General features: G+C 41.6%; 1 protein-coding gene across 4 annotated transcripts in view; it reads left to right on the forward strand.

Annotated features, from left to right (window-relative positions):
- ITPR1 (inositol 1,4,5-trisphosphate receptor type 1) overlaps positions 1-20,984 on the forward strand; it is a 182,469-nt gene that overhangs the window by 44,434 nt on the left and 117,051 nt on the right. For 3 of the 4 annotated variants that reach the window (XM_054216021.1, XM_054216018.1, XM_054216020.1), the window contains 9 exons: positions 7,434-7,549; positions 11,000-11,086; positions 12,648-12,806; positions 14,055-14,153; positions 14,621-14,704; positions 14,788-14,934; positions 16,276-16,371; positions 17,779-17,823; positions 20,824-20,978. In XM_054216021.1, coding sequence (XP_054071996.1) covers positions 7,434-7,549; positions 11,000-11,086; positions 12,648-12,806; positions 14,055-14,153; positions 14,621-14,704; positions 14,788-14,934; positions 16,276-16,371; positions 17,779-17,823; positions 20,824-20,978 — 988 coding nt within the window. The remainder of the gene's footprint in view (positions 1-7,433; positions 7,550-10,999; positions 11,087-12,647; positions 12,807-14,054; positions 14,154-14,620; positions 14,705-14,787; positions 14,935-16,275; positions 16,372-17,778; positions 17,824-20,823; positions 20,979-20,984) is intronic. The other variant, XM_054216019.1, reaches the window with a different exon arrangement.

Genomic DNA, 20,984 nt, shown 5'->3' on the forward strand with positions numbered 1-20,984 from the left:
CCCGTTGCCATGTGTCTTGCCCATCCAAGGACACGTTCTCCATCTCAGCGACAAGGGGGCTGCCAGTTTTCTTGCGTTCTTTAACCTGACCCCCTAGATGTCCAATGGGATATGTTTTAGTTAAATGCATCAGTGTTTTTTTTATTTTTTTGTGTTGCTGTCCCTTCTGGCTCTGTGTTTTCACGAAGCATCCTCCCTCAGCCTTGCTTGAACCAGAGACTGAAAAACGAATCTGGTCTTTCCTGCAAATGTTTCCTTTTGGAACTGCCTGTATATCCAGTGTCTAAATATTTCTCTCTTTTTGAGTAGCAGTTTTCTTTTTGAAGGAGACCAAAGAGGTTACATGCAGAAATAAAACAAACACTGGTGTATTCTGAACTCTTTGGTACCTAAGATGTTTACTTAAAGGTGCATTTGTCATGTTAGTCTTTTGGTAGTTTTTTGGGTGCTTTGCTGCCACTGTGGTCTTGAGAGCTTTGGAGGGTGTTTGCTTGGAGCGTTGATGTGTCTGTGCTTTGGTTCTTAATTTACCCCAAGACATGACGATGTGTCCAGAGCCTCACAAGGGAACGTTCCCTGCAGGTGAGGAGCTCTGCCTTTGCTCTTCTTTGTTAGAATAAAGTTTTTTTGCTCAGTTTTCACTGAAGGACAGTAAGTTTTGGTGCGTCTAAAATGCTGTATTTATTATTGTAAAGTTATTAACAATGTTATGTGGAGTCATTTGCTAACTTGTTATGTGTTCAAAAAGCCACTGCTTTTTAATTAATGTTGCATTAATGAATGTTGTTGATTTAGCGGGCATTGATATTCAGCGTCCAGCTCTCAGGTCTGTAATTTTTCACTCTGAAATCACTGTCGCAGTCTCCTCCCTTTGTTTGGTTTGAGACATCAGTTCTAAATTAATAACAATTGCATTATTTCCTATGTTGTTACAGCTTGAAAAAATGAAGTAGCAATTTCCATTGGTAGAACTATGCATAAAATGAGTACAATGGCAAGAGGGTGGTTACCCTCGTGTCTTGCAGAGATGAATCGAGGGCGGTTATTTTAACATAAAAATTAAAATGTATTTAGATCATAAATCATTCAGGCTCTCCATTTAAATGCTGGTTGCAAGGGTGATTTTCCTCCTTTATTCTGCTTTAAAAAGAAAACCATTGAAAGCCCTTGAAACCGGTAAGATGCGACAGCATGCAGAAGGGAGGTAACGGATTTCACAGCAGCAGAAACCTCTAATATACTTTGTCATGTAACTAGTTCAGCGTTGGAATCCTGAATGGTGGGGTTGCTTTGCAGTGACATGTGTGATTGCGACAAGACCTTTGGGCTTGGAATAAAAATGCCCTTCTTACCCGCGCTTAAATTTCCCCCACTTGTGGCATGGCAGAACTGTTGGCAACGTAAGACTTCAGTCATCGCCTTCCACTGGGCTAAATGGGTAGAGTTCGGGTTTTTCTTGCTCGTTTTGCTGGAGCTGCAGATGGAGTGGTCTCTGCCGGGACAGCAGGTCAAGCGTGTAGTGCATCCCGAAAAAAATAGGTATTTTTGAAATGGTTTTCTGTGTTCCCAGCAAAGCTTGTTCACTGCAAATTGCAAATGAAAGGATGTCTTCTCATCACAAAGACAGTAATTTCAGTAAGATCAGGTTCTTTTTTTTCCTCCCTCTTTATGGAAATGCAGGAATGATTAATAATCAACACATTTCTGTAGCAGCTTTTGTTCTATATTCTTTGAACCTCTTAGGCTGTCATCTATTCATTTTAAACCTCAGAAGGAACAAGTATAGAAATAGATGAGGTAGTAATCCGAGGGCTTTTGAGGAGGTGAAACTTGCCTGTGATTGAATATATGCATTTGGTATTATTCTGTATGCCTCCTGCTTGAAAATATTTCACTTAAACACAAAAGAGGTCTTCATTTTGTCTTTAAATAAATAATCTCTTCATCCTATGGAGTGTTATCATCCCTGTGAGTGTATTAAAGCTGTGCACCTTTCATAAATATAAAGGCAAGAACTTCTATTTGCAATGTTTCCATCATTGCCAGCTATGTTACTACTTCATCTTCTTTGCTGCTATTTTTTACATTTAAAATAAAAAAATACTATCCTTATGTTTATTCTCTACTGGGAGCAGGCTTTGGCCTTCAGGAAATATCAGGTATCTAAGTATAGAAAAGTCTGAAGAGAAAGCTGCTAAATTTCAACAGGGAATTGCTAATTTTCTTTTAATTTTAGTATTGCTGCGCAAAAAGGAGTTTGGTTTTTTCAAGTAACGAAGAAACAGCTGTGTTGGTGTTAAATATTCAGTGAGTTTTGTAAGTGACTTATTTTAATATCTTCATCTTTATAGACTTCCCTCATCTGAAAGTGCTCTGAAGTATGAAGATATTTGAGAGGGGGAGTAATTTTACTTGACTCTTACCTTTCTCCAGTTGGCATTTTGTAAAGTCTGGGTCTGTGTTTAAAAAATGGAATAAACATACCTTTTTTGCCAACAAAATATTTGATGCCCGCATTCTCTAACTGCAGAGAAGTTGAAGACTTTCTACTAAACGCTTAAAATAGCTGGGGGAGATTTGGAAAAAATGATGAGTGGTGTGTTACACAACCTGCCTGGCTGAAGCTGAAGGTGCTTCCAGATCATTCAGAAACGAGCGTGCTAGAGAATGGCACAGCAAGCAAAAGGAGCAAAGGTGGAAAGTTTTAATAGTAGTTGGTGTCCGCAAAAAGCTTTGGATGTTGGCAGTGTCAGTTTAGCAGCTTTCTGAGCTGTCTTCATATACCGAGGGTAGAACTGACCTTATAACGCTGCTTAATGCCCCAGGCGGTGGGAAACCCTCTGAAGGGAAGGCTGGAATTGTGTTTGAGGTAGGTATTTCTGGGCAACTTGGTGTGAAAGAAGGTGACGGTATCTTGGTGGGCTCTGAAATACTTCTCCAAATCATTCCAGTCTCTCTGAAGTCAGTGAGTATTTGCAATTTTGGACAAGTCTTGCATTATATTTTATAATAATCTTACTAACATACTACCTAAATGCCACCTAAATTCCCATGTGACAGAGTCCATTTTAAAGAAAGAAAGGAAAAAAATCAGTCTGGTGGGGTTTTTCATTTTGCTCTGAGAGCACAAATTGTGTACCTGGTGGAGTTGAACCGGACAGGCAGAGGGGACGGGGTTTGCCCGGGAGCTAAGTGGAGGGAGCTTGCTGATGTTTGGGGATGCAAAACGGTGATGGGCTGTTTCTTAACTCAGGTCCTGCCTTTGTGAGCCCAGATGCTGTTACCACTTTGGAGGGACTGACCATGCAATAATTTCCACTTGCCCAACAGCAGCTTATCTGCCCCCATGCAGTGCAGGGCTTGTTCACTGCGGGCTGGAGGTAGAGCCGCTGCAGAGGCTCAAGGTTGGCTGAAACTTTCCATTATGGGATGCGTTTCCAGGCTGATGTTTATAAATTTTGCTGGTTTGGCTGATTATTTTTTTTTTTTTTTGCCAGGTACTTTTCCCAGTTGTGTTTTTAAGAAAAGATCTGCTTCCCTAAAAAGTGATTGGCAAAATACTGTGTTGATGGTTTAGGAAAAAAGCCCAGCATTTTTTTTACAATGTTCTGGTGCCTTATGCTTTGTAGGTATAAGGTGCCTTGGATGATGAAGCTGGGAAATCTTGGGAGATGAGGATTGTCTGGGCAGAATTTAATCCAAAACATAATCCCTCCGCAAGCATTAGGTGGAAACCTGTACATTGCTGTCAGGGGGGGAAGAGAGAAGGGATGGATCAGTCAGTTGTTTGGGGGGCAAATAAATTAATTGGGATGGAAGTAGAGAATGTGACTGGGCTTGGACTGACAGGAAAGGCTGGAAGTTTGGAGACTCTGACTGGGTAGGAAAGCAGCAAGGTCTAATACAAGAGAAAGGATTGGAAAAGGAAGAAGAGAAAAAGCGAGGGGTAGAAAGAATTGCAGTTGACGTAATGTAGCTGGGAAGCTTCTCTCTTCTTTGAACCCCAGAATACTTCAGAGCATAGAATTTTCTGGTGTTTCCGGTATCCTTGATTCTGATTATTCCTCTGTGATGCTGGTACAGGCAGAGGATAAACAAACATCACTGAAAATATTTTTGTGAGCTTCAGGTGGCAGAGGCCCATCTGGGGCCCCAAATGTCCAAACTTGTGAGAGCCTTAATGCATCACACGGTGCAGTTATGCTCTTACTCCGTCCACTTTATTAGATGCAAAGCAATTGCTGATGAAAGAACAGGATTTAGCTTGGAAACATTGAAATGCACACTTAATACATGTCCATATAACCTTCATTCATCATCCTTGTGCCATCTGCGTGATGGGGTGGTACACAATTACGCAATCACTATTTCCTGCAGGACCTTTGTTGGGTGTTCAGACTCAATGATGTGTTGTCGTTTCATCAGCAGTTACGTAGTATTTTATTTTTATACTTACTCAGTGTGCAATTCTGCCATTTTTCACTGTATATCATGAAGATCTGAATAGAAAATGCATTCCTTTATGGTTAATATTCAACAGCGTATAATAAGATGTAATTACTTTGCAGTAATAGCTTTATTTATCACCTCTGCTGTGTGGCTAAAGCTGCTTGACTCTGTGATCAGAGCAAATAGCTGATTGTTTCAGCTGCTTTGGCTTCATTTTGCATCTGTTAGAAATAGACTTCACTTCCCTAAGTGTAGTGTCTGACAAGTAGTCGGTTTATCTTACACAGTCATCACTACTCGGGGTTGCAGACTGTTGACCCTGCTGGTACTCAACTAGTGCATCCTTGCATGTTGATTTTTGTAAACATAGAAGCCTATGGAATCTGGAGATCTAGAAGTCTTCTGGCCATAAAGTTCATGTAGTTTGACCCATGGTGAAATACACCCAGTACTACTCAGCCTCTGGTGGCCATATTATGGTGAATAAGGCTAAGTTTAACTCCTCAGCCACTTAAGAAATAGATATCATAGAACAAATATTAGAAAAAAAAAGTTGCGTGCTTTTCATTGTTTGTTGTAGATGTGTAGCTTTGTAACTAGGAAGAGAGCCTAAGAAAAACAAATTACGTTTTCCCTTCTTGCATTGGAGAAGGTCAGACACTTGCAGAGCTCTGCCCCATGCTACCGGGAAGGGAGGGGGCTGCTTGCAGTTAACAATGTAGAAGTTAGGCTTAACTTGACAACTTTCTTGACTGAAAAGGATGGGAAAAAAGTACACTTGCACTGTGACTAAATCTAGCATACAATTAATTCTTCTATGGAGTTCTGTGTGTTAATTGCTGTCATTGTGTGAACTGATGGTTTAAGCAAAAATAGAAAATTTTATAACTGGTGTGTTGCTTACAATGCATAGTCTTAGCTTAAAGTGCCAGCCTGCAGTGGCTTTTTGAATCTATTCGGTGCTGTCAATCTCTCTGAATCATCTTTATGTAAATGAAAAATACACTGAAGAGAGCAAACCTGGAAAGTGTGGTTTGCACTTCGTTTTCTACTTTTCTTGTTCGTGCAGAAGCTGTAAGCTGGCAGTGTCACAGTGGAGGTGAGCAGTTCTGGGTAGATGCAATTAAATCTCCATCCACGTACCCTTGGCTCTTTCTCTCCTTCCCTAGTAAGTGTCACTCCATTAAAGGTCCCCAGTGCCGTACCCAGCTCCTACCGTATCTCTTGCTGGTATCCTGGGCCACCATCCCAGCAGGCTGCAGGAATTGCTGTAGTGGTTTGGGACAAGTCGATCAGCCCATGTGGCTGTCACTGTGAGATTAAATGACAGTCTGCCACCAGCGCTTCCCCCCATTAGAAAGGGATTTAGTTTTGAAAAACAGACCTTTGTTCTTCTGAAAAGGTGTTTGGTATTGCCTAGTGTGCTCCAACGGTGCTTTGAGGCTGGATCAGATGGGCAGGCAGAGCAACGTCACATAGGTCTTTTCTTTAGGAAGGGCATGAAAAGAGTGACGGTGTCCATCTCAAATGGCATTACCAAGTTCTGTCTCTAGCGGAGATCAGCCCCTCCAGCAGCTTTCATAGAATCACAGAATGGTTTGGGTTGGAAGGGATCGTGAACATCATCTTGTTCCAGTGGGCAGGGACACCTCCCACCAGACCAGGTTGCTCCAAGCCCCGTCCAACCTGGCCTTGAACCCCTCCAGGGATGGGGCAGCCACAGCTTCTGTGGGCAACCTGGGCCGGGGGCTCACCACCCTCAGAGTGAAAAATTTCCTCCTGATGTCTCATCTAAATCTCCTCTCTCTCAGTATGAAGCCATTACCCTAGTCCTGTCACTACATGCCCTTGTAACTTTAGCCTCTGGCAGAGCTGAAATGACTTGTCTCCATTGTGGGGTTTTTCCCTTTTTGGTTGGCATCCATCCAATGTATTTGTTAGCCAGGGAGCCCAGAAGGGGAAGATAAAACCCCCGGGTAGGTCTCTCCTCAGCTTACTGCCTCCCAAATTGTAGTTCTTGCCTGCAAGAACACACCAGGAGCCTTGAGAAACACTGTGTGAATTAGAAGCCTGAAGCCTCACATCCACGCCATTGCCAAAGAGGCACTGGAACAGCCCTTCTGGCTTTTCTGGCACTTTGTTTAAACTTCTAAGCTGCTACTTTAGGCACTGGCTTTGAATAGCTTAATTTATTTTTTTGCGTGTTCCGTTGCTTAGCAACAAAGAAGAGGAAAAATAGTAAACGCAGCTAATTTGGTTTTATTACTGATAAGTTAGCATCTCTTTAATATAAAAATGTATTTTTAATAAGACTAATGAGCTGCAATTCCTGGCTTTTGCCAGGCAGAATGTTAAATAAACAATGTTGATGGACGGGGTAAAGAACCCAACACCCCAAGGGGTTTAGTTACCTGGAACTGTGCTTTGAATGTCTGTGCTTGTGTGTGCTATTCTTTGGGGGTATTTCTATGCTGTTGCTACTACTTTATTAGGTGAGTTTCTCCAATTCTTGTGCCTCCTTTTCCCTAGGAATAGAAGGGATTTGGTTTAAAAATTAAACAAACCAAAAATCCGAACCAAATAAACAAAAAAAACCCCCAAAACCTCCAACCTAACATTAATTGTGTGAAGTAGTATACCTGCTAAAGCAGAAAAAAAGAAATGTTGTAAGTGTGTAAAGTGGATTGTTTGCCTGGGAAAGCACTGAAAAGCGTTACCATTTTAGTATGGTAGTGGTTTTGACTGGGACAAGTTATAAATTTTCTGGTCTTGCATCAGATGTTTGGCAGCAGCAGTTAATTTTTATCATTCATGGGGCAACATTCCTGTTGCTCAAAAAAGCATTTGTCTGTTCAAGAGCTTTTTGGAATTTGTTTATAAACGTTTCCTTGCTGCTGGAATACTTGGACAATGTTAGCAGCAAAAATCCAGATAATTACGAATGGTTGAAGCAATCTCTGTTTATTTCATTTGTTTTTTTGTAGATTGCTTGTTCAAACTATGTCCCATGAACCGGTACTCTGCTCAGAAGCAGTTCTGGAAAGCAGCAAAGCCAGGAGCTAACAGCACAACTGATGCCGTGCTACTCAATAAACTGCACGTAAGTATTGATGTTTGGGCTGCTCGTGATCAACACTCTCATCCATACTGCTTGAAATAGGTATTTCCAATCAACTTGACACAGTTAACCGGGAGACACTAAGAAAGGATATAGAAATCAGTATACAAGACTCTTTTGGGAACATACATTGAGATTTAAGTCTTTAAACATGCTCTGATTTCTGACAATGTGCTGTTCGAGGTCTGTGTGTCCCAGTATCAGTATGTACGGTCCTGGGTCAGAGTCGTGGTAGCCATTTAAGCTGTTGTCGTTAACCTGTGCTAACCTGTAGCAGTGCTCTATGTGGGCATTTTGGGTGGTAACAGCATAAAAATGGGACCCTTCAAACTACACAGAGCGGAGGATTCTCGAGCGTTGCATCTTGACGTGGGAAGTCGTGGGTGTTAGTTGTCCTGATGGATGCCATCGGAGCTACTGGTTGGATAAATCTGTCGGGATTCCTCAAACATAGCTGCTGTTGATACATGTAAAGGTTGATGGGTAATTATGAGTAATTATAAGGCCAGACAAGCCTCTCCTTCCTTATTAGCTTGCAGTATTTAATATTTTCTGGGTAAAATGTTGACATTCAGCAGCTGCAAACCCAGTAAGGCAATTGATTGCTGTTTTTAGAGTTCCTATATAAAAAAAAGCCAACTTAACTTAAATACCATCTGTTGACTTTAGAGTTAAATAAACTCCATGTTTATGTTAAAATTACATAGCTGGAGTACTTCATGTCAAAATTACAATTCTAAATATTTTTAGTTTCTTTAAGCCTATATTAAGCTCATTGTAGACTGAAATACAAAATGGCCCTGTAGGAGAGTGTCATTTGCTGATTGCCATATGGCTGCTGTGCTCCTGCACTTCACAAAGGCTGGCTGTTTGACTCATTTTGCTTCTGAAAACATAATTTTATAACCTAGAAGTATTAACTTGGCAAGGAGAAAGCTATTTTGGTACTGGCTGTAGCACAAAGGTGCCGCATTTCTCCTGATAAAAGGAGACCATGCCAGCAAGCTTTAAGTAACAGGGGGTTCTGGGTTTGGTTTTTCTGGTGTGTAAGGGAGGGGGAGAGTTTGTGCCATGGGTTATGTGTGTGAGTTCATGGATTTTAAGAGAAAGTGTGGTTGAAATATTGCGTCGTGTAGAAGAAAAATCCTGTGCAATTGCCCTGGATTACGATGTCATTTGAAGTTGTCGTCTCTTTCCTCAGTACGTGCCAGTCAGGCGATTGGGACCTGGTCCTGTTCATCTGACGCTTTGCCATCTTGTGCTGGGGTCCCTATGGAAATGCAGGATTAGATTTTTCCAGTGTTTAGCCCCAGCTGAGTGATGCTTGTACAGAAATGTACCCCCATACATGAAGTGCCTGCTTGATTTGGTGAAAGGATTTGAGTGCTTTGCAGTTTTATTGGAGATTATTTAATATGCATCACTGTGACGTAAACGCTAGTCCTTTATGTAGCATGTGCCAAATCAGGTCTTCGGTGACCTGGGAGCTGTTGCATGGCTTTAAAATAATTTGGCCTCATGTATGTCACTCATATTTCTCACTTATTTTCTGCCAATCATATGGCTGCTTGTGGCATCTTTTCCATTTGTTGGCACATGGAATACCCTAAACCCCCTGTGTTTTGTATGATATGTACTCGGGGGGCTATGCCTGGAAATGTGTACATGCAATTGCCTGTAATTAGATTTCTTTATCAGTGCATATAATTTCTAACGAAATTGGTGATTCAAGATGTATTCATCACACTTGCCTTTTTTGGCTTCTGTTTGTCCGCTGGTGGAATTTATTGTCTGCTGTGGAGCGCTCGATGCTGAGGTCAGGTTATTTTAAGTTAATGCCATTTAAGGGATTTAAAATCTGGGACACTTGTCTTTCTTTGGTATCAAGAATCGGTGCCGGTTGAGAAGCTGACATCTAGTGGCCAGGGAAAAGGATTCCTTCTTGAGTGATTGTCAGTTTGGTGTGTGCTTTTGAAATGCATCCAAAGTCTTAACCATATTTTCACAGAATACGCTATTTTCTTTCTCGATAATAAATGTGTCACCCAGTCCAGAGCAGGCAGGGAATTCCTGTCTTTGTGATTGCTGTTGATATTTGAGAGGGCTCTAGTGTCTTGAAGAAGCCCCTTCTCGACAGAATACTTTTAAATAAAAAAAAAAAGTTGTATTTCAGTAATAAAGAGAAAATTATGCTGTATTGTACTTCTGAATGTACTTTTGAATTTGAATGAGCAGCTGTATTTCAGGTTCTCCTGGAGCAAGAGCCAGCTATCATACCTAGCGCAACTTCTAAAAACAGCACATTTTGTGTAAGCTGAAGATGCTGAAATTTTGTAACAGCTACAGATGGCTCTTCCTTTGCAGTAGTTAAGCTTTGTCCTGAGTTATTACGGCTTTACTTTACTACAGTTAGGAACTGCGGGCACTTTCTTCTCCTCCCGGAGAAAACTGCACTTACTATAGTTCTTGAGATCTGAGAACCAAGCCATAGACATTGATGCTTAGCCTCCAAAAAAGTCTAGTTTTAAATTACTCTACCACCAGATATCATTTAAAGAAAATACAGGTATTTTTAGTGAAAAAATCATCTTTCATGTTAATGCAAGAGAGAATTTCTTTACAAAATGAAAGGGTTTAAAAACAGCCTGGGCAAAATAGCTCACTTCTTTCAAAACAAGACAAAGTACAAAGGCTAGTTTAAATTAAGTTATTAAATAGAACAATATATCCCTATGATCATTCAATTTTTGCAAGGGCTTTCCCTTTTATTACCATGTTAGTGTGACCCAGAAATGCCCAGCTGTATTTTCGCAGCTGGTCTATAACATAGCGCGGGGAGTATCCGTCAGGCTCGTGGCGTACCAGCCCTGTGCTGCTGGGAGTTGGGAACGTGGGGATCCAAAGCTGCAGTGGGCATTCCTAAATGTCTTCTAAATGATCCTGCTGCATGGTGAAGATGATTAGAGTCATTGTGAAAAGACAGGCTGTGGAAAAGTTGTGGCCTATACTGGCACCAAAAGCCCAAAGTTTGGGTCTTTTTCTTTCAATTTGTATAGAAGTCAGTAGAAAGTCATATAGACTGCCTGGCTTGAGTTCTTACCCATCCCTTTTCGCCTTCCCTCCAGAGGTGTGGTGTTTTCTTCTCATGGCGTGTCTTCTCTCTTGTCTTGAGTTTTTTATCTCATGTTTTATTCCAAAGTTTTGTCAAATTCTTCCCTAATTATGGATTGGTTAAATGGTGTATGTCTGTTTTCCTAACCAACGGAACAAGGAATTGGAAATGATGCTGTTGGAAGTTGGAAAAAGGAAATTGCGCTGTTTCAGATGCTCACTGTTTTCCCAGTTCTTTGAAATACTCTTAAAGAACCTTGAGTGTTTGGCCCCACATTTTATAAAACAGTCAGCAATTGAATTGTTCTCCTTTAATTTCAGCATGCGGCAGATTTGGAAAAGAAACAGAATGAAACTGAAAACAGAAAGCTGCTGGGAACAGTCATCCAGTATGGCAATGTCATCCAGGTAGGCTGTGAGCATCTTTGCAGGCTATATAGGATTTTGCTCAAACTCCCCTGCTCAATGCAACTTTAAATTTCTGGAATTCGTGGACAAGAGTCTGTAGCTTTGCAAGGGTGTAAGAGTGTCCTGAAGCAGGATCCTGTGAAGCAAGAACTGGGCTTATAGCTACATATAGCTACAATGGAGTAACTTTTTTCGTTATGGGTTAATTGTGCTTTTTTTTTTTTGAGATCACCATGTAATTGCTTTCTTCAGAAATGCTCGTTAGAGCCTTCATTAGAGTTGGCCATGTGGAAGTTGGCACAGGCGCCGCATGATGCCAAATATGGTCCCTCACAATGAAATCTTGACACATCAAATAGTAAACTGACACGGAGAAGGAAAATCAAGCCATATAAGTCATTGCAATCCATTGAAGCAAAGGATATGCTAGATCCCGGGGAATGAAAAGGAAAAAAATGAAACCAAATAAAATGGAAAGTACAATACTTGCATAATTAAAAAAGACAAGTCTTTAATAAATGGTGAACATAACACGCAGAACATGTGGGTTCACCCAAGCAGACCTGCTTCCACAAGTTTGAGTGCCTCAGTAGGGATAGTTACCTGAGCATTTGAGTCTAAGATTAAGAAATTCCTCTACAAATGGCTTTTATTTCATTCCGCTGAGCTAACATCAGCCAGCCGAGGGGGTGGCTGGGGCATGGGCAGATGGAGTGTCTCGGTGCAAGGAGAAATTGGTTGGCTGCCCTTTATAGCAATTGCGGGATTTGGAGAAACCTGATGGAGGAAGGGCAGGGAAGTCTCTGCCTTGGTTGAATTAAGTTTGCTATTGGCCTGTGTGTTTGAGGCAAAGAGAAATGTCTTCTAATGCCGAAAGAAAAATAATAATATCCATTTTTGGTTGGACTACAAACATTAACACTGTTAAGAACAGTGTTTTTGCCCATGTTTTCCCGTAACTCCCAAATGTTCTGTGAGTAGTCAAAAGGCATGAAAAAAAGCGCTTTCCATACAAAACTAAATTTACTGGAAATTAAAAAAACAATTGTTTGGAGCTGGGCAGGTTGGGAGCTGGGCTGTGACTTGTTTCAGCTTTCCTCTTCGTGCTGATGGTGCGCAGTCTGCGAGGGGGTATGCAGCGGAGGCTTGAAGAATGGGAGATTTTGAAGAGAGTCTTCAAAGCATCAGTCATGTTTTCTGTTAGATCAGACAGAGCAAAGCGGCCTTACTTCTCACCACCCCCTTCTTACCAGGAAAAACCACTTAGTCCCCAGCATTTTACAACTTTTGATCCTGGGTTTTTGAACAGGCTGTTGTAAAGTGACAAGAGCATTTCTAAGTCTTTATCGTTTGCTGAAGAAGGGACCGTTGGATTAGCTGAGGATGTTTTGTGCTGTAGGACTGTATTGTACTGAAAGAAGTGTAAGTGAAATTGTGCCTGAATGCATCAATATTTTTATATAATTTAGTATAATACTGTGGTTATCTTATGCACACTCGCTATTTATTGAGGGGAGGAGAAATGAGCATTCTTAGAACTGAACTCTAATTCTTATTCTAGCTGCTTCACTTAAAAAGTAACAAATACTTAACAGTAAATAAGAGGCTTCCAGCTCTACTAGAGAAGAATGCTATGAGGGTGACCTTGGATGAAGCTGGAAATGAAGGTTCCTGGTTCTACATACAGCCCTTTTACAAACTGCGTTCCATTGGAGACAGCGTAAGTGCCAAGGGGAATATCTTCACGTATTACTTTGTGCGCAGCTTGGCAAAGCTTGTTTCAGGAAGCCTGTCTTGCAATTAATGAAATGCACAGATCTTTTAGTGCGTGATGTTGCAGGAACAACCTTTTTCCTATGCTGTCATGAGGGGGAGGAAAATTGCTATGGTAACTTGTATTTTGGAAATGTGGAATGATTTAATGTTGGAGGGAATAAGGGACCTAATTACGCTAGCCTCTCACAATTCCTGCCCAATTCAAAATGGTAGGAAATGTTGAGTTCCTGTGGTAGATTTGAAACAAATAATCAGCATCTCGGTTTTCAATGTTGTCAGTTTGAAATCAAAATTCGTCATCAATTTTTATATAAGGAATAAGGTGGTAATGAGGTTCAATGGTGCTGTTCATGGGAAATCTGGAAAATAATTTGTTATGAATTAAACGCATTGCTGTTTTAATCTCTTTTTTACAAATCTGAGCCACCTGGGTATGCTGTCTGCCTAAAACCATGAGGTAATAAGCTTCAGTGTGGTACGTGGTGTAGTCCACGTATATATTGGGAACCTAAACACAGCGGCCTTTATCAAATAGGAGTAATTTATCCTGTAGAGTAGCCCCATACGTTTCCATGTGACTGTTCCTTTTCTACAGACGCACACATGCACAGGGTAGCGCAGTCTTAGTGGCCAGTAAGCTCTTTTAAATCACGCCAATTCTCAGAACTTTATCACGTAGAACAGTTCTTTTCAATACAGAAAAGGCTTTTTGGTTTTTAGCTTAAGTAAGACTTTGCCCTAGAAGAAGGGAAGAACTGGACCTTTACTGCCCATAATTAAGTGCATTTGTCTTGAGTCATATGCCAGCCTGGTCAGAATCAGATTTTACAAATGAAAGTGTGTCTTGAAGGAGGAGGATTTTTGGCTGACCTTTTGCTATAGGAATTATTTGTTAAATGTTAACCAACGAAACAACTTCATGGAAAGCATCAGATAGGTTAGTTACCAGAATTGCAGTCTGTCTGTCTTCTGCAAGCCTGAGTCCAATAGTATAGGATTTTTTTCTGGCTGAACGCCTGAGTACGATGAGCTAAATTCTGAAGCAAACAGATTCCTGGTTTTTGTACTCAGACTGGCATCTCTCCAAACTGCAAGAAGGTGATTTCCTCCCATCGCTCCCATTAAAAAAAAAAGAAAGAAAAAGAGCTTTCTCAGGTTGCAGGTTTCTGTCTGATGCTGCACTCATCTACAGGTTGTCATCGGAGACAAAGTAGTCCTGAATCCCGTCAATGCTGGCCAGCCTCTCCACGCCAGTAGTCATCAGCTTGTCGATAACCCGGGATGCAATGAGGTAAGGGCAGACCGACACGGCTGGAGCACTGTACAAACCTCTGCGTGTTTCAGCAAAGCTGCTAGGACTTGTGTTTTATGAAAATCAGGTTATCAGTAAGTTGGTTGGTACCTGCGGCATTGTGGTTATCTCATTAATTGTCAACTTGATATAGCTGTCAGACTTTTCTTGTATCTGTTGGGCACTGGACAGAGGTTTGAGTTTGATCTCTTTTGCTTGACTAGCTGAAATTAATTTTTTTCTTAAAATTTTTCTTAAAATGGTGTGTAGCTAGTGACTTCCTAGCAGGTCATCTCTGGAGTTACTTGTTCCAGAGTAAATTCAGAAAGGGCTTTCCTCCTCTGGAGTAACGCAACAGGGACTGCAGTATTGTGTTGAAAATTGTCTAAAAGGTAAAGCAGTGCTTCATGGCAGTATCTTGTGCAGGCACAAGACAGTGGGACTAATGATTTTAGTTCTCGTTTTAGGTCAACTCTGTGAATTGCAATACGAGCTGGAAGATAGTCCTCTTCATGAAATGGAGTGATAACAAAGATGATATTCTCAAAGGGGTAAGACTCAAAACTCTACTTGCTTGTCTGTTGTTCAGTGATGGGTAATGCCCATATTGATTGTGTTGTCTGGACTTTGACAGGGGGACGTGGTGAGACTGTTTCACGCAGAGCAGGAGAAGTTTCTCACTTGCGATGAGCACAGGAAGAAGCAGCATGTCTTCCTGAGGACGACGGGGAGACAGTCGGCCACGTCTGCAACCAGTTCAAAAGCCCTGTGGGAAGTAGAGGTAAGAATTGTAACCCAGGCTGGGGGTGGCTTTGTAGTAACAATTACTGTTTCTGTTTAAAAACAGTGTACCTGGATTTCTTTTTATAGGTAAAAGTCTTCCTGGTATTAGAAGTTTAAGATTAAAGTTCCTTTACTTACTGTGCTTTCTGTGCAAAATCAAAGAGGAGTTCTGATCTCTAATGGTGCAGCACATAGCTCTCAAATTCAGGTTCTTGACAATTCAGAAAAAGGGGACAGGAAGCATCTCTGAAGTCATTTTCTTACCCATCACTAAAGTTTAACACCAGCGAATAATTTCAACTCTCCTGCTGAGTGTACCCAACGCTCTATTTTTGGTGTGGAGTAAGTGATTATGCACATCCTCATTTGATAGGAGACTGCAGCCCTTTGCTATGCTCTGTGCATTGTTTGTCTGGACCATTGTTTTCTTTACTTGGCTTTTAAGTAGTGTGACTAACACGTTGGCCATCGCTGCCTTCTTAAAATATCCTCACTTTATCAATTAGAGTAGTTTTATGATTTTAAGTGTTTGCCATGTGAACTGCCTTTGAGAATCATAAAATTAATTGTGTTTTTCCATATTCTCTTTCTAGAAGTATCTGCTTTGACATACATTAAAAGCCTACCCAGAATTATCATTAGATGTTACAACACATCAGTAATGTCTGTCGTAACCGTCCTTGTGTATGCAGTTAGTGTTGGTAAATGCGAGGCAGAGGTAAGCTAGGCCTTCCCCGAAAGGCACAGCTCGGCTGCGCTGAGTTTTCCCTGAGGAAGAGGGTGTACCCTCAGAGAAGCTGATATGGAGTAACACATCATCTGATGTTGGAGGCTCTGCTTGCCACAGGAGAAGCTGGAGAATAGTCTTTAAATTCCTTTGTACAACACCATTATGTTTGAAACATTTCCAAGTGTCTTCCCTCACACACTTTCAGAAGGCCAAAAATCAGTTATACCAAAAAGGTAAAGGATTTGTTGCATTTCTTTAGGAAGTTTGTTTTAAGACCTAGCAGCACATGCACATCTAGGGCACCTTCTCTGCCAACTTGCACCATAATCTTCCTGCCGTGACTCACCAGACTCCAGTGGAGTACCAGCCACGGTCCGTGCCTTTGCAAACAGATATTGTCACTTTTTCCTAAATTGTTGAGGTGAACTAATTGTAGTCTGCTCAAAGTATCTACTGGACTGTGTGTTGTTCACATACGAAAGGTTGTTTCCTCTTTTCTGAAGCTCCTCATTCTGTTTCCTCTTATCTGTACGTGAAATACAGTAAATGCTGTGTTTGAAAGGGAGGTCACTGACACACGGTGTAAACGTGGTTTCCCTTTCCTTGCAGGTGGTGCAGCATGATCCTTGTCGTGGTGGTGCAGGGTACTGGAATAGCCTTTTCAGGTTCAAACACCTCGCTACTGGACACTACCTAGCAGCAGAGGTAGGTGTTGGGACTTGCTTAGGAACTCTTCCTTTCCTTCCATGGTATTTTCTTCCTGTTACACCTTCTGAAATTCTCTCATTTTCTGCCCTAAAAACATACCCAGGGGAGGGGAAGGAGAGTGGTGTTTGGGTCCTTACTATTGATACAAAAGTAGGTGGCTAAACATAGAGAACAAGAGACTTGAAAGAATACCATGGTACAGGGGGTAGCCTTGAGCTTTTTTCACTTTTTGTATGAATTCTAAGGGCTGTAACTCTTCCGCAAAGAATAGGCACTAAATAGTATCCTGTCATGTGGGCAGTAGAATCAAGATGAATTTATTAATAGATGACTAAATTGTAAATGGCTGAGAGCCTTTGGGGAAAATGAATTCAACTATCGTTAGTTTCTCTTGAATCAGTGATTTCTGAGCGGAATTGTAGAACTGAGTGTAAAATGAAAATGCAGTTAGACTTCAGACCCGTCTTGTGAGAACTGCAGATGAAGCTTAGCTGTCCAAGCACAAAATAGATAAATCTTTTTCTCTCTCCGTAATGGGCATCTTTCCCTCCTTGAAATAAGATTTCAAGACATTTTATTTAAAAATAAGAATTAAAAAAGAAGTCTAAGGGTTATAATTTTGTGAGTTCTGCTACTTAACACTTGTAAATGTTTATTAAAACTACTACTGTTTAATTTAAAGCATGGCTGTATCAACATGCCAATACACAAACCTTTGTAAGTGAAAGCTGTCCTGGGTGTAAGAGTGTGTAGCAGGGCAGAAGAGCTGTCTCAGACCATCCTGTTGTCCTGAGAGCTTCAGTGGAAAAAGTCCAGATTAAATATCCCATTTTATATTCTTCTAATATTTTATATTCTTCTAATAAGCAGATTGAAAAAACAGCAGCATTTTGTCACATGCACGCTTGCAAATCCCTTTCAGTAGTGATCCAGTATAGAGCTTTTCCAGTAAATCTTGGGTTTGCTAATCAGCCAAAACAAAAACATGGTCTTACATCATCCAAAAATGTACCAGCGGAGATTGCTCACCTGATCCATGGTTAGAATAGCGTTTGTTCTAAAAGATTTCTGCCAAGCCAGTAATTTCTAGTTGGAAATTCCACTTGGGATTTTAAAAAAGACCCTGAAACTTGGTAACTCGCTACTCCTCTTGCTCCTTTAGTGATTATCCTGAACAAGATAAATCTCTCTGCGTACTTGCCAATTACTTAACTGTTTAACTGATGGGCAGAGAGATGCCTGATGAGAAGTGCATGGGTTTGCCCAGTGTATTTGCTCTGCATGCCTGGTAGTGCTGTACCAGTAGAGTGCATCTTTAAGAAAATAAGTTTAGACCGCGCTGAGGTTGTTTCCCACTTCCAGCTCTGTTAGAGTTTTGACGTGCCTGTGATTCTGTTTCATCAGGTAAACCCTGACTATGAGGAAGATGACCTGGAGTGTCAATCCTCAGTAAGTATAGGCAAGAGTATGATCTTGCCCCTAATTGAGGAGGGCTTGACACAGGCCCAGGTATTTACCTGGCCAGTGCATAGATGGTCCAGGCTTTGTTGCTAGTGAAGAACCTAAAGAACTGAGAATGATCTGGAGGCTTTGAAGGCCTGTCCAGAGACGTGGAGATTGAAAACTGGATTAGGCTTTAGTGAAGAGCAGTGCACACGGAACCGAGTTTATGTGTTACTTGGACCCCCTCGCCTCCCCACTTTGTAGCATCTCTCTTTCTGTCTTCCTCTTTCTTAAACCTTTGTCTCCTTGAAGCACTCTCTGGAATAGGTCCGAAAAGCAAGTTGCTCAAGGTGACACTGGGTGACATGTGCCCCTGCCGGGATGTTCATGTGGTGCTGTGCCAGTCAGTCTCCGACCTCCTTGTTTAAGAAACGAATTCCCTCTCTCGTTTTAGCTTGTCACAGGAAAGCCAGGATAAAGGGTCTAGAGAGCAAGAATGGCAGGGTGAGAATGATTTCAGTGCCATTCTTCTGATTTTCCTGTGAAAGCAAGTCTGTGTTGTTTTCGGTAAATGTTGTTGTGTCAAAGATTGAGTGTGCTGATGCTTTGTATTAATAGAAGCTTCTCTTCGGTGTCAAAGGCAAACAGCATTTTCAGCAGCTGAAAACAGATAAAACTGGAACAGCACTTTCCATTGTGGATTACGTATTTTTTTTTTAAACTGGATTTGATTGTAGGCTTATGCAGCTTTCTTGGTCATTTACCCTGTGTTATGTAAGATTTGCTCCATCTGGATATGAAAAAGAACTACTCCTCCGATTTTTAAAGGGAGATGAATGCACTGTGATGCTTTGAAATCCTGTGAGGTGGAGCTTTCCTCCTAAAAGGATTTGTCATTATAGCCTGTCCATTAAAAGACTAACCCTTGCCCCCAGATATTGAGCTGTTATTCTGATTAGTTCTTGGTGGTATTTGGCAGCAAACACTGATCTTCTGACAGCTTGATTTCAGTAAATGTACTGCAAAGATGAAAAAATGGACACCTACCCCCCACTCCCAAAACTACTGGGGGACAGGGACATCCACCATTGAACTATTTTGTTGGCCTAACTTTTTGACAGTTAATCAGTGTCAAGGTCTTTTATGCAGACATCCATCCTACTGGTGTTTTGCTAATGCCCCTTGATAAGCGCAGTAATAGCGATAACACACTGGCTTCAGAGTTGAGGATTTTTTTCCCTGCTGTCTCCTTACCACTAGGTGGCAAAAATAGACCATAAAGAATAGGATCGGGAGCACATAATTCATTTCTGACACAAAATTACTGCATCATTTAATATTCACTAGTGACAGGATGGTGTAGGCTGCTTTATGCGACTTTATCTAAACTCCAACTTTATCCAAACGTGAGCTGTCTGCAAGACAGCGGGTTTCTTTGCACAGCTCTGTGTTTTAATGTTGTGAGCTGCAAGAGAATGGGGTTTAAATGGGCATGGCTGAGATGCCAGCTTGTACCCTTGGAACATAGAGGGGACTGCTTTTGACAATGTTGAGGTTGAAGTTTTAGTTCTCCCTAAATTGCCCCTTATCCTACTGCCTGATTTACTGCTCATTTTCAGCTTTGTCACAGCTTCAATAACTGACCAGTTGTCTCCCGAAGCACAAATTGCAAATACAGAGCAGCTGCCTTACTGTGGAGATGGAGACAGCTGAAATTTGGAGAATTCATTCCAAGTGAGTGAATTTCTCGTGGTGTAAAGCCTCCAGATGGACGCTATTTGGTGTATAGTTGCTTCTTCTCTTGAAGGCACACTCCCAATGTGTGTTTCTGTTCCATACAGCTAACTGTCTGTTCCCATGTGCGAAATCAGACTTTAAATGTCACTACTTTGCAGCCAAGTTCATTGACTGCAAATGTGCTAACTACAGAGTATCCTGAGGCGCAGGCAGCACTGGATAACTTTTCCGTATGTTTAAGGATTGCAAGGCCTTACACCAGGACTTTGAAAGACAGGTACTTGAGTGCTGACTGTGTTGGGTGCCTGCCTTCCGCTGGTGCCAAGATCATGGAGAAGCTGATAAATTGGTTGCTTGATCACTTTGAAAATTACATCTAGGATTTATACGTGGACAGCTGGCTCCTGTGTTGTGTCAGACAGTGAGCAACTTTTTTATTGACTCATGATAACTGGTAGCTCCCTAGGAATGCTCTTAGAGAAAGTTGTCGTTCCTTTTTCCCCATTTATCTTTATTTTTTCCTGCCCTTTTGTGCTTTCGTCTGAAAATCCAACATTTTAGTCAGGTGATGTTAGTATCTTTACTTTGTTAAAGGAGGCTGGTAATTCACTAGCACCTTGGGAATAAAGATATTTCTGATGCCGTGTCCTTCGTAGCATATCATTGTGTTCGAGTGCATCATAAGCTGTAGTGTGAACAGCAAGACGGCTGACTTCTTGATTAGATTTTGTTTCATTTGTGGTAGATGAGAGTCCTGTTTTTGCTGCTGAAGTTGATTATTTCCCAGCAAGATGGTTGGTACATGGTGTTGCTGATTTTTATATTTGCAGCTCTCATAATTACTTTGTTAGAGTGATGATTGCAGTATGTCAAATACATTTCAAAAGCCAGTAGTGTCAGGGGTGGGGATCTTAACAGATGTGGGTCATCTGAAACCAGTCAGAGTTCCCAGTGTGCTGTGGGGTGAATGGCCGGGGGATTTTGAGCCTCTTCTGGCACTGTCTGCAAGACATAACCTCTGTGGTTTAGGATGTATTGTGTTTGTGATCCAGGAATGCTCAAAGTGATTAACACCAGGGAAAGCGAGGCAGTGGTTGGCAAGAGCAGCTGCGTGTCAGTTTTACTGGTGTCCTAAAGCCCAGCTGTCGTAACCAGTGTGTGGAGTGGTTCAGAGTTATGTCTGTGAATGGCAGGAGACATCTGTTTAATGCTAGGCAGGTGGGTCTGGAGGGCTTGCTCTGACCGTGTGTGATGGGGCTTCTTCCACAGCTGGACCCTGAGCAGGACGCCTCCAGACGAGGCTTGCGCGGCGCTCAGGAGAAGATGGCGTACTCTCTGGTCTCTGTGCCTGAAGGGAACGATATCTCCTCCATATTTGAGTTGGACCCTACCACCTTGCGAGGAGGAGACAGCCTTGTCCCCAGGTATGG

The sequence above is a fragment of the Rissa tridactyla genome, chromosome 10 (assembly GCF_028500815.1).
Source record: "Rissa tridactyla isolate bRisTri1 chromosome 10, bRisTri1.patW.cur.20221130, whole genome shotgun sequence".
NCBI lineage: Eukaryota > Metazoa > Chordata > Aves > Charadriiformes > Laridae > Rissa > Rissa tridactyla.